The sequence below is a fragment of the Nicotiana attenuata genome, unplaced genomic scaffold (assembly GCF_001879085.1).
Source record: "Nicotiana attenuata strain UT unplaced genomic scaffold, NIATTr2, whole genome shotgun sequence".
Classification (NCBI taxonomy): domain Eukaryota; kingdom Viridiplantae; phylum Streptophyta; class Magnoliopsida; order Solanales; family Solanaceae; genus Nicotiana; species Nicotiana attenuata.
The window spans coordinates 103,865-117,247 of NW_017670440.1; the positions used below are offsets into that span (position 1 = coordinate 103,865).

The 13,383-nt window shown below is 37.3% G+C and overlaps 2 protein-coding genes across 3 annotated transcripts in view; one reads left to right on the forward strand and one right to left on the reverse strand.

Annotated features, from left to right (window-relative positions):
- Positions 1 to 4,654, forward strand: part of LOC109239451 (potassium transporter 4-like) — a 6,403-nt gene extending 1,749 nt beyond the window's left edge. For both annotated transcript variants that reach the window (XM_019406019.1, XM_019406018.1), the window contains 8 exons: positions 144 to 384; positions 472 to 717; positions 961 to 1,011; positions 1,116 to 1,376; positions 1,543 to 1,595; positions 2,138 to 2,252; positions 2,343 to 2,594; positions 3,298 to 4,654. In XM_019406019.1, coding sequence (XP_019261564.1) covers positions 144 to 384; positions 472 to 717; positions 961 to 1,011; positions 1,116 to 1,376; positions 1,543 to 1,595; positions 2,138 to 2,252; positions 2,343 to 2,594; positions 3,298 to 4,379 — 2,301 coding nt within the window. In that variant the 3' untranslated portion in view covers positions 4,380 to 4,654. The remainder of the gene's footprint in view (positions 1 to 143; positions 385 to 471; positions 718 to 960; positions 1,012 to 1,115; positions 1,377 to 1,542; positions 1,596 to 2,137; positions 2,253 to 2,342; positions 2,595 to 3,297) is intronic.
- Positions 4,655 to 5,000: 346 nt separating this feature from the next.
- LOC109239452 (6,7-dimethyl-8-ribityllumazine synthase, chloroplastic) lies at positions 5,001 to 13,102 on the reverse strand. Its single transcript, XM_019406020.1, has 8 exons — positions 12,882 to 13,102; positions 12,681 to 12,793; positions 11,607 to 11,702; positions 10,348 to 10,443; positions 9,446 to 9,524; positions 8,494 to 8,540; positions 7,305 to 7,364; positions 5,001 to 5,538 (listed from the first exon to the last, which is right to left on the reverse strand). Exons 1-8 carry the CDS (start codon positions 13,033 to 13,035, stop codon positions 5,497 to 5,499), a joined length of 687 nt encoding a protein of 228 aa, XP_019261565.1. The 5' UTR covers positions 13,036 to 13,102; the 3' UTR covers positions 5,001 to 5,496.
- Positions 13,103 to 13,383: the final 281 nt, after the last annotated feature.

The window sequence follows — 13,383 nt, forward strand, 5'->3', positions numbered from 1 at the left end:
GTTGTTGGTGGTGTGTGGGTGGGGGGGGGGGGCAATGAATAGGAAAGAACATACGGAGAGAGAAGCATTAACTAGCTCAAATATGTGTGACTGGTTGACTACTGATTGTGTAACTAGCTCGCGTCTTATATTCTGCCTTGCAGTTCCCTTTGCTGAATATTTCCAGGAATCTAGTATTGGGATACCAAAGTCTTGGGGTGGTATATGGAGATTTGAGCACTTCACCACTTTATGTCTATAGGAGTATATTTGACGGGAAGTTGCAAGATTATCAGACTCCAGAAGCAATATTTGGTGCATTTTCATTGATCTTCTGGACAATAACACTCATTCCTTTGCTCAAATATGTATTTATCGTGTTGAGTGCAGATGATAATGGTGAAGGTATGTTTAAAAAAGACTCTAAGTCAATGCTTACGGAAGAACTCATATAACTGATTGTCTATAACAAATACACTTACATACATCCAGGTGGATCATTTGCTCTTTACTCTCTGCTCTGTAGACATGCAAAGTTTAGTCTGCTTCCCAACCAACAAGCAGCTGATGAGGAGCTATCTGCTTACAGATATGGCTACTCTGGGCAGTCGACATCATGTTTACAGTTGAAGAGATTTCTTGAGAAGCATAAAAAGTCACGTACATTACTGCTTATTATCGTATTATTGGGGGCGTGTATGGTCATAGGTGATGGTGTTCTGACACCTGCAATGTCAGGTAGAAATTATAATTGTAACTACTAGTATCATTTCATGTGGTATTAGCTTGTGTAACTATGTAATTTACAAGCTATAATTTTTTCTCAATGAGTTTGTTTCTTGCTCAATGGGACAATTATAGATAACAAATTATGAATATGGTGTCAGTGTTGGTGTGGCCCATTAGATGCTTGAAGTCTTGTAATGTCAAAGCCGATTTGAGTAATATTTTTTAATTAGGATTACCTTTTCGCTGTGGCAGTTATATCATCAATGTCAGGAATAAAGGCTGCTGGAGAACACCTATCTCATGGTAACTTTGACTTGATTTACCCTTTTGTTAATCTTTTATGACTTCAATCAGTCAACATGTTACTTCAGCAATGGCTTTGACTATCAAAATATCTCTTATTGTAGATGGAGTGCTGTTTCTTTCTTGCATTATATTGGTTGGCCTGTTCGCTTTACAGCATTCTGGAACCCACAGGGTTGGGTTTTTGTTTGCACCAATAGTGATCATCTGGTTGATATCAATTATGGTCATTGGGTTGTACAACACTGTCGTTTGGAATCCTAAAATTGTGGCTGCTCTTTCGCCCTATTATATCGTCAAGTTTTTCAGGGAGACGGGAAAAGATGGTTGGATTTCTCTCGGAGGTGTCCTCCTCTCTGTTGCAGGTATATGAAATGTATTATCTCTTAAATCAGTAATTCTTTATACTAGAAGACATAGTAGTCTTTGAGAATTCAAAGCAGTTTGTGCAGACATTTGTTGCAGAATGAGGCTGAGATAAAAATCTAGTACTAGAATTTGGATCTGATTCTAATCATTTTCAATCATCAGGTACTGAAGCAATGTATGCAGATCTTGGTCATTTCTCTGCCTTCTCCATGAGGGTAAGTAAAACTGTTTTCTGCTGCTGGACTAGATTAAGCTGTGATTCATGGAAGCTTTATGCTGTTACTCTCTATATAGGCCACCATATATGCTTTTCCTGGAAAGTCCTGAATACCAGGATTTGAACTAGTTTTATGGGGAAGTAATGGGGTGAGAATGGGTGTAGGTTGCATTTAATAGATTGTACGTCCCCACAACAATTTGCTACTTTAAAATTTGAAAGTGCAGTTTGAAACAAACAGTTTTTACAAGGATCAAGGGTAACATTTTCTTCTTAATCACAGAGGATATTCAGATAACACATCTGAATTGAGTTTGAAATCCACTGGATATAGCTTCTAAGTGTAAGAGTTTAAACTCTTATTTAGCAAAGTCATAGGAAACAGCATATGCAGCCAAAAGGTTCTATTTCATGGAATGTGTCTATATTCTCCATAGTTGTCATTTTTTTCTGCATCATATTGTTCAACATACTAGTCAACTGGTTGGGGATTCCTGGAACTTACGCCATGTCTGTCTGAATTTTTTTTGTCCTGCACAGATTACATTTGCATTTGTCGTGTATCCATGCTTGGTGATACAGTACATGGGTCAAGCTGCTTTTCTGTCCAAAAATATAGATTCCCTTCCAAATAGCTTTTATAGTTCAATACCTGGTTAGTTCTTTTCTTTTTAAAGCTTAATGTTCTCAGGATTATTGGTGAAATCAAATCAATCCTAACTGCTGATCTATGCTATCCATGCAGATAGAGTATACTGGCCCGTTTTTGTTATTGCAACCTTTGCAGCCATTGTTGGCAGCCAATCTATCATCACAGCCACATTCTCAATTGTCAAGCAATGTAATGCACTAGGTTGCTTCCCACGGGTCAAGATTGTCCATACCTCAAAGCATAAAGGGCAGATCTATGTACCAGAAATAAATTGGATCCTGATGATTCTCACTCTTGTTGTGGCTATTGGGTTCCAAGATACAACTTTAATTGGAAATGCATATGGTAAACCTTCTTGTGTGCCAAAGATGTCTTATTTGCTCTAGATATCCCTATATGAGACTTCTAGTTTCTTTTGTCCTAGAAGAAAAACGTTTCATTCAGATAGAAGATAGAGCTACAATCTCCTTGGTGTCTTCTCCCCAACTATTTGCCTACTAAAGCAGCTGAATCTTTCATGTCCATCTTTAACCTTTAAAGTAGTAGTCTTGGAATCCTGTGTTAAAAAGAATACCATGGACAATTCATCGTTTCAGCCCGTCATTGTGCTGGATCTCAAATTATCAAGCAACTCTCTCTACCAATTTTTCTCTATAGAACCAGATTGGTTTACATAATTCTGTTCTTCCAAATTCTGCTCCTTCTCCCAAGTGCCTACCCGTGTTTCTTTAAACCTTATGCTGGAGGATTTACATACATCCAGGGAAGAATTTTTCTTGCAAAGAGAAAAGAACGATCGAACTGAAACAATAAATGGTGAACAAGGAGGAATGTCTAATTGGATGACATGGATAAGAAAAATCTATTTTCCTCAGACACAGTACAGAGGGTATTCCCTTGTGGAAAGTACGGGGGATTTTCCATCAACATTACTGCAGATTAAAAGAAGTCCAGCTTGCCTTTTATAGTTAAATTGTTTTTTCTAAATTCAAGCCTTTCTATAACTCTTAATTTAGATTTTCTTATAACTTTTTTATTCTCCTTTCAGGGCTAGCTTGCATGACAGTGATGTTTATCACGACATTCCTCATGGCGCTTGTCATAATCTTTGTCTGGCAAAGAAACATAGTACTTGCCACTTCCTTTCTCCTGTTCTTCTGGTTCATCGAAGGTTTCTACCTGTCTTCTGCAGTCATTAAGGCTCCACAGGGAGGATGGGTCTCTCTTTTGTTCTCTCTTGTCCTCTTAGCTATCATGCTTGTCTGGCACTATGGAACTCGGAAGAAGTACAAGTATGACCTGCACAACAAAGTTCCATTGAAATGGCTCCTTGGCTTGGGTCCCAGCCTTGGTATTGTCCGTGTCCCTGGGATAGGGCTAATATACTCTGAATTGGTAACAGGAGTTCCACCTATCTTCTCTCACTTTGTAACAAATCTCCCTGCATTTCACAATGTGCTGGTGTTTGTATGTGTCAAATCTGTTCCTGTACCCCATGTCTCATCTGATGAACGCTTCCTCATTGGACGCGTTGGTCCAAGACCATATCGCATGTATCGTTGCATTGTTCGATATGGTTACAAGGACGCACAGCAAGATGATGGGAACTTTGAGGACCTTCTCATCCAAAGTCTAGCAGAGTTCATCCAAATGGAAGCTGTGAAACCACAATTGTCGAGCTCCGAGAGTCCATCTCTTGATGGGAGGATGGCAGTTATAAGCACGAGAACTCTACAGTCGAGCTCACTATTAATTATCTCAGACGAGGATTTTGTTACGTGTAGCTCCATTCAAAGCAGCAAGTCACAGACACTTCAGGGTCTAAGATCTTCCTATGAAGATGAGAACCCAGAAGTCAGGAGACGAGTCAGGTTTAACTTACCAGAGAACCCTGGCATGGATCCTGAAGTTAGGGACGAGCTTCTAGATTTGGTTCAAGCAAAGGAGGCAGGGGTTGCATATATAATGGGGCACTCGTATGTGAAGGCAAGGAGATCGTCCTCTTTCTGGAAGAAACTTGCTGTTGACGTTGGATACACATTTCTGCGCAAGAACTGCCGGGGTACTGCTGTGGCACTTAACATTCCTCACATTAGTCTTATTGAAGTTGGCATGATATACTATGTCTAGAGGGAAGGTGGTCACGGCTTGGGACACTTGTCTTGTGTCACCCCTTTGCGGAGTTGCCTGCAGAATTTTTGTCACACCTTATACATCTGAATTTATTGACTATCATACTGTCTTATCGAATTTTTGTCAGTATACACCAACAGAAGAGAAAAAGAGAGAGAAGGAATTATAGTATTCATTCATGTATTCAGACGGTTTAGAGACAGTAGTTACAATTTATTGGGTGCTTTAAAGTTTATCATTGAAATTGCTATGTAGCCTTTTGTTGCCGAAGATTTTTCTTTTTCCATGCTTTCAGTTTATTTACTATCATTAACGGGTGCAATGAATAGGACACCTCAAGTTTCCAAATGCAATGGGTATATATATTTTTTGAATTATGAGTAACTTGGTTCGTGATTGCAAAGAAAACTAATTGTCATAAATAATACTTATCCGATATGCAAATTTTCAATTTTGAACCGTTCCTTCCCTCTGAAGGATTGGCATTTGCAGGAGGAGCAGTCAGTCATACGAGAAAAATGTCAAAATTCTGATTCCAACACTTCGTTCCTACTTGATTCAGAGAGAGCTAATTTATACAATCTTCATTTAGAAAATCTTTTATGTGCGAACCTCAACTAATTAAGTTCACTATAGGAAGATGTCACAATCAACAAAACGGGAAACACATGTCCACTGCCCCATCTTTGTTTGTCTACTTCTTTTCCCTATTTTTGAATAGGTGGGAGAGAACTAGTCAAATCCGAACTTCCAATCCACATTGAACCAATTTGACGTCTATAAATTCAGCATAAGAAATGGTACTATTGTCCAAAATACAACATTTGAAACAAGTGCAGCTTTGTCCAAGAATGTTTTCTCCACAAACTTTTGAAGGGATTACAGCCAGCGGCTAAGAGTAGGCAAGGAAGGAAACCGAGAAGTAGAGGAGGGATCTTCTTTTTCTTTATTTTTCTCCAAAATAGCTTGGTTCAATCAAACCGGATGTCTGACCTTATTAGTCTAAGCAGCTACTTCAGATGGTGATGCGAACAAGATTCTTTTTAAAGGTGAGAATCACAACAACATTCTTGCGATGACACAGTGAGCTCGTAAGAAGGGCCTCCTCCACCTCTTAAGGCTTTAGGTGGTGCTCAAACAAAGACGCCATCTCAATCTGGAACATAAAGCACACAACATATAAGTATTCAATATCAGTCATTAGGTGCAACTAGAACTAGCCTCCAAGATGAAACAAACAGTCTTGAATGACAACCACAATTTTTAACTCTATTTTCCTCAGTTTCTTTACCCACCCTCATTTGTTTTTATTAAGATTAAGACATCTGAATCTGAATACACATCTGAATATATTAAGATGTGTATTAAGATCTGAATAGAAATAATTAAGACTGTTTGATTTTTAACATCTGAATGTATAAAAATTTTCTTTATTTGAAAATTAATAAACATAAAATTCAAATGAAATACTAACTAATTCAATATTCTATCAATAAAATATATAATTTTTTAAAATATGATAGTTGATGTGGTGATGTCTAACGGGTGAATGCCGATTAGAGGCGGTGGTTTGTCGTAGTTTTGGTTGATGATGGTGGTTCGTGCTAGTAGCTAGTAGTGATTGGTAGTGGTGGCAATTATGATTGAGGATGGTGGTGGTGGACGATGATAGTTAATAATGGCGGGTGGTGGTAGTAGTTGGGACTGAAGAAGGTGGTGGGCAGGTGGTGGTAGGTTATAATGATGGGCAGTTCCGGTTGTGGTTGTTGATGGTGATGGAGTGGTCAGTTGTGGTAGTTGAGGTGGATGAGTGTTGATTGTGGGTGAGAATGCTATATGGTGGTCAGAATGGTGGGGATAGTGGGTGGTGATGGTCGACAATGCTGGCGGCTATGATTGAGGATTATGGTGGCGTGGTGGTGGTGGAGGTGGTGAGGAGTATGGTGGTGGTGGTGGCGGCATGGTGGTAGTTGATAATGGTAGGCGGTGGCGGCAGTTAATAATGAATATGTAATAGCATCTTAATGAAATTAAGTCTCTGTTATAGATCTTAATCATACAGACCTATTCAGACTCATTAAGTGGTTGTGAAGTAAAAAAAAAAACACTTAATGATTAAGATCTGGATAATTAAGATTCAGACTTTAAAAACAAACGCACTTAATGTCTGAGATCTGAATGATTAAGATTCAGACCTCCATTAAGTGCAAACAAATGAGGCAGATCTGACTTCCTCTTCAGACTAAGGAGTGGTACATGGCTGAAACTGGGTTCAGTCTTCATTTCGAACCAAATATTGTCACAGTTCAAAAGATATACTCAGCTCCAAAGATATAGTCAAATATTGTCCAAAGATATACTCAGCTCCAAATATTGTCCAAAGATATACTCAGCTCCAAATTCGAACTCCTTTAACTCGCTGAATTTCTGGCCTTTAACCGGTCACTTGAGGGTAATAATATATTTTTTATATTGAATCCATCTGATAAATCAATTTCCTCCCTCTAACAGTCACCTTAAATATCAAAATCGCCCATAAAATTTCTTAATATGGTGTCTTACATTTAAATTTTTCGAAACACTGTTTGCTTGGATCCTCCAACAATGCCAGCCGAACCAGTCGGATCCGACACCGATGCAGCCGCACTTTTGGAGGATCCAAGCAACATAGTTGGAACATCTAAGGATCTTGAACTTTGGACCAAAATTTTAGCATGTCTTACATTAGAAGACTGTTCTTTAACTTCAAAATTATCAAAAGTGATGTTTAACTTTCATTAATTAATGACAATAAGTTCCCTTTTGCATAAATTTTATTAGTCTAGAACCTTTTATCACATAATAAGGCAGGCAAATTTGAGCAGAATCAGACACGGTTGAACTAGTTTTGAAGATAAAATATAATCATCACAGGCAACTTACAGCTGTCAACGCTGTTTCGGCACCTTTATTCCCAGCCTTCCCACCGACGCGATTGAAAGCCTGCATTTAATTATGGGGTTTCTCAGAATACATGACGCAACATGAGAAAGATGATTCACACAGCCAAGAAGAATATTTTAAATATAGTTCCATGGAGAGCTACATGGAGTGTATGTTAATACAAATCCTTAAAACTGAACAGCCACTACCAAATCTAACTATGACATAAATGTTGAATATAGCAGCATGACTTTGGATTTATCCTACTTTGAAGAACTTTTATTTTTTCCTAGCATTTTGATAGACAAGAATAAATTATAGCTGAAACAAGCACACTAGCAAGGTACTCAGAATAGCAAAGAACATCAAAAATGAAGTAAAGCAAAAGAACCTTTAGGCTTATACTAGTATTTCTTTGTCAAGTGAAGGTAGAAAATTGTATAAACAAGTGTTTGGGACCAAAACTAAAGTATAGTAAAGCTATTAAAGCAGCACATCCAATATTGGTAGTTGTACGTTATCTCTAATAAAGTAAAGGGAACAACAATGAGCTCTCCAAATTCAAACTCCTTTAACTCGCTGTACAAGGCTACAAGCTATAACCTCTCAGCTAGATCATACTGTTGGTGAATTCCTAACTCCAACCACAGTTTATACAATGGACAACGAAGCTAGAACACCTTATTGAATAGTTTTCCAATTTCTTTTCTAGAAGTTCTGCGGTGTTAGGAACTGCAGTTGGCCTGTTAAAGAAAAAGCAATCTCGCTGCCAGAACTGAGTAGTCTGATGCCATATTCTAAGGTGGCACTTGGACAATGAACACACGGTTCCCTTTTGCTTTGTTTTTGCCTTCTCTTTCGTTACTACACTTATCGTGAAAAAAATAGCATAACTTAATACAGAGTTTTAATCTTAGTTATATAAATATGTTAGAAAAGACTTATTTAGGACAATTATGATAACTCCGGTGCACTAAGCTCCCACTATGCGCGGGGTCCGAGGATAGTTCCGATGCACAATTATGATAGCTAGAACTTACTTTGGAAGCATACAATTCATAGGAAACCTCACTTCCAGGCTGCTATTTGATTGGAGATGACAGAAAGATGAATCCAAATAAAAAAAACGACACTTCTAGTGTCTGACCAATACATCATATTAATGTGCTTGTGTATTACGATTGCTTACCTGCTCCAAGGTATCACATGTCAAAACACCAAATATGCAAGGAGTACCTGCAACTCATAACATAAGGGAGATTTTAGTTTGATCAGCCAAACGAAAAAATGAGCTGAAAATAGCATATAATTACAATAGTTGAAGGGTATATAAATTCTAAAGAACTAAAGTTATTGGGAAAATTGACGGAAGATGTAGATTTTGCTCCAGCATATATACTTTTTCCGTAAGACTCCAGCATATATAATTCTTAACCAAGAACCAATTTTATCTTTACTCCATGTAATTTCAGGTTTATCACCTTTATCATTATACTGTCACATCTACGAACCGGTATATATGGAAGTCTATGTCAACCAATTTTTGTACCTTTTTTTTTAAATAATGGAGGTAGCCAAACTACCTTGCACCTCGATTAATTCATCGGTCAGCCTATTATACTGCTTAGAAGCACAACTATCGAGTAAATGTGACACCAAAAGTAAAGCAAATGAACTCACACATAGTTTTTAACTAGGATTCAAACATAGGATTTTTCAAGTTGTTCTACTATGCCTCAATCACTCAGTCATCCCTTTGAGGACCAAAGACAGCCTACTTTCATGTGTACTTACACACCTTTGCCGGTTATCTTTTCTAATCTTATCAATCTTGTATCTCTGATCATCCACATTAACACATTCATCTTGTGGATATGTTGGACATTAGAAGTCCAACCATCCCATATAACATTGTTAATGTCCCAACCGTTCTATAGAGCTTGCCTTTCACTTTGTCGGACAATACTCCTGTGACACTCCTCTAATTCAACCATCATATTTAATTCCAGATATTACATTGGAAGCTCAAACTATGTTCCAAAATCTTATTATCAATAGTACTTCGGAAGAGTTGCAAAAAGATTAAACATTAGCATAATGATTATTGCTCATGTGGACTACAATGGAATATGTTATCTCACCAGAATTTAGACCTGCTGAAAGTACTCCGGATGTGGCAGCATTAACGACAGCATCATAGTGAGACGTATCACCTCTGATCTACTAGCCACAAAACACAAAAAAAATAAAAAAATAAAGACAACGATTCACATTGCAAGCAAGAAAAAAGGAAATATCAGATGGTGATTCGGACAAAGGAAAAAAGCAGAAAGATGCCCTTTTGATTTGCAGAAATAAGTAGTGAAACAGAAGGCGCTTCAATCTCTTGTCTGTCTGATGAATTTTTTCTTTCTTTCGGGTTTGAAATGTTCAGAGTCTTAGCTTTATATTACTTTTTCCTATGCTGGACGCTTATGAGTATATTCGGATGAGGTTACTTCAGCATAAGGCACTGAATTCACAGATGCCTCCCCAACTATTTCCAATTAAAACATCTAAGCTTTTGACCAGAAAGATTACAAGTCCAACAAAGAGAAAATTAGAAGACACTGACCTAAATCCTAAGATTTTCCCTCCCTCACATCTACAAAAATGTTTAAAAGTATTGCCCCATTTAATGAATTCAAGTACATATCTTCAGTCCGGAATAGCTTTCTGCATCTAATAATTTCGTCGATTTGTCAAAAGAGCCTTGTCAATCTCTCTGCTAACCTTATTCTCATCAAACTCTAAGCTGCTTCCCCTTTTGGAACTCTAAAGATCAGCTCACTTATACAACAATGCAAACCAAAGAAAAATCGATGAACACATAACACACAGCCAAAGCATAATAAACCGAAAGGATAACTGAAAAATCTAACTTTAATCATCCATATTTCCATAAATTATCTACAAAAAGACCATCAAATGAAACAGAGTCGGAGTACGCAAGTAACAAAGGAGGAAAATAACAAGGTAGCCTGAACTTCTGAAGCGATCTTACCACAGCCCCAATACAGAGTATTGCTTGATATTTCTGTGACTTCCCAAGCTGTTGCGCAACCACCCCGATTTCAAAACAGCCAGGAACCCACACGACCTGCATTATGAGGTCAAAACTAGATGATGCCATGAAATGGAAGAGACAACTTTTCACCATAACTTATTCTGTTTTCGATCTTCTGATACATAATCTTCCAAAACATAGAAGTGCCATTAATCCAAAGTAAATCGTTATGATATAGTATAGCATGCCATAGAGGGGTTTTATGTAGCAATCAATCTCTCATTCAGATTTATCATGCCAAGCGGACCCTTTGTGGAAATCATAGCAAGTCCTTGGAGCCATGCAAAATTGTCTTGCTTTACTTCTTCATTTATTTTAACTAATAACTAAAGCGGTGCTTATATAAATGCACCCACCTGAGCGGCATAATCATGTGACCATTATTTTTTATTCCCATTCTTTTGGATTTAACCTACTTCTGATTGTGATCATCTCATTTATCTCTAATGTGAGCCAATCACGGACAATATTTTCTTCTCCCTGTATATTCAAACTGAAGGGTATCTGCATCCACCTCGTTGGCACGTGTCTTAATCATTTAGGGAAAATAGATCCAAAAAGAAGAAGAAAAATTCTTTCTAATAGATGGATTTATATCTAAACTATTTAAAAGTGGCTCACTGGAACATAGAAGGCCAGCCAGGTTGTCATATCCATCAGCTAATCATCAAGTCAATATGAAGAAAAAAATAATTACGGAATGCTTCTGTAGAGCGATGACACAGCAGTCAGATATGGAAATATATTGAGAGAAAGAGGAGAATAGGAGTACAGTTAGTCTTCATCGACTCCATGCAGGGATGAAATCATTTGGAGAATAAATACCACGTTCTTGTAAAACAACTAAACTTATTTAGTAAATAGACATAATACGTTAAGTTGGAGGTCTTGTCTGCTAGCCGCATAACTACTACAACAACATACCTAATATAATCCTACAAGTGGGGAGCTAGCCACATAACAGTTGAATATTTTAAACCCTGTGTTACCAAGCACAGTAGAAGTGCATGAAATATCAGCCAAGTTTGCACCATATTACTATTCAAATCTATGTTAAAATTTTTATAATTAGGACCAATGCATTTCATATTTGGAATAACTAAGGTTGTTTTCTTTTTGATAATAGCAGTTGACAAAAGAATTTACGGGAATAAAAGCGGCTTGGGGGAGGGGAGGATTAGATGTCGAAAACGTACATCAATATCTTCCTCTCTAACCGAGTAATTCTTGAAAGTGTCCAAAGCTCCCTCCAAAAGCTTCTTGGTGATAAGATAATTGAAACGTGCAACGACCTTTAAAACCAACGGATGAACGGTCATTTCCGATAACACACAATAAGGGAAATTGCTGATGAAAACGAAACTGCCGCATGACTTCAAGTAAAACCAAAATCATAACGGAACTATAAACCAAACCCAAATTGTATCAATTGACTTCCACTATTTCTTCAAATGAAACCGTTAATTCTTGCAATTGAAAAATCATTACTTTAAACTACTATTCCCTCTTATCCATTTTACATGGCACTTATTCCTTTTTTTAATCTATTCCAATATGATTGACATACTTCTGCTTTTGAATACTCTTTTTTTTTTCCTTTAACATTTCAATTTGCCCTTAATGATTAACATAGCATGAAGATCAGCAAATACTAAGTTACTTTTATGTTTCATTTCCTCTATCCCATTTTATGTGACAATATTTGACAAGACACAAAGTTTGAGAAACAACGAAAGACCAAAACTTTCCTTACTGCTAATAATTAAATGAGACTAATAATTATAGAAGAGAGTAAAACTATCATATGTACCTTCATCTTTCTCTCCTGTATTAAAAAAACTAGCTTTTATATTAAGTGAGGTTCAAACAAGTCATGTCATAAGACCGTATGGCAAATTCGAGAAACAAAAGGCATCAATCTGTTTAGACAGACTAAAAAAAGAAAGACTTCCATTTAAAAATAGGACAGATGGAGTATTTTCTTTTACTGTTTACACTATTAGTGTATACTACTCCAATCGCAAAAAGAATGACACGTAATCTCATTTTACCCTTAATGAGATGAATTATAGCCACAAAAATTTCTCCCACTTGTTTTAAACCACAAATTTCAATGTCTCTTTTAATTCTTAAACTCCTTGCCTGGTCATAAATCGGGAAGGAGGGAGTATAATTTAAGGCCAGTCATAGCTTAAATTAAGCGTCTAGCCAAACAATTTGCCACCTAAAATGAAATGCAGAGGAAAGGGTAAAACAGGAGAAACACTGACAATAGCAAAGCGATGGCCTTTGGCAGAGGTAACGGAACCAGTCAACTGACGAACAGCACATGTTTGAAACAGATCCGACCGGTCGCAATGTCTCTCAATTGCAGACCCTAAACCTAATTAAATTCGAAGAATCTTAAATAAAAACCAAAGAACATTAAATTAATTTTTAAAATAAAAATAGATTAAAGAAATGTGTTTGACCTTGAGATTGGGTGAATGATAGTGCAGGTGAAGAGGTTAAGCTTTGTCTGTGGAAAGGCAAAGACAAAGAGTAACGAGGTGAGTGCAGTTGTGTGGGATTTACAGTTGTTGTACGAGGTAGAAGATTGCACTGTCCGAAAGCGGAAGTCGCCATTATTTTACTCTCTTAGGACTTGGGATAAATGTGAATTGTTGACGAGGGAGGACTTGACTTTGATTTTCCTTTTTTTTATAGTTGGGCTTGGAACGCCCGTTTGGGTTAAGAGTGCCATATTCACGGGGGATTTGCATCCATATTCAGTTTTTGGGTCACCTTTTAACTTATACCCGCTTTTTGTAAAAGAAATTGCAAGCATACCCATTTTTCGCGTAACTTCAGGCATACGGGCCTGAAATAGCAAAAATTTATGTCTGAAGTTTGAACTTCAGAATTTTTTGTAAAAATAGCACGGTCTAGCCAGTTTTCGGACTGGTCATTCAAAAATAGCCAGCATTTACCAAG

Coding starts and splice junctions, on each gene's coding strand:
- LOC109239452 (XM_019406020.1), bottom strand. CDS start 13,035: ATGGCGACTTCCGCTTTCGGACAGTGCAATCTTCTACCTCGTACAACA. Junction 10,444..11,606: donor TTAGAGAGGAAGATATTGAT/GTACGTTTTCGA, acceptor CTCATAATGCAG/GTCGTGTGGGTTCCTGGCTG. Junction 5,539..7,304: donor CCGAAACAGCGTTGACAGCT/GTAAGTTGCCTG, acceptor TTTATGTTCCAG/ATTGAGATGGCGTCTTTGTT.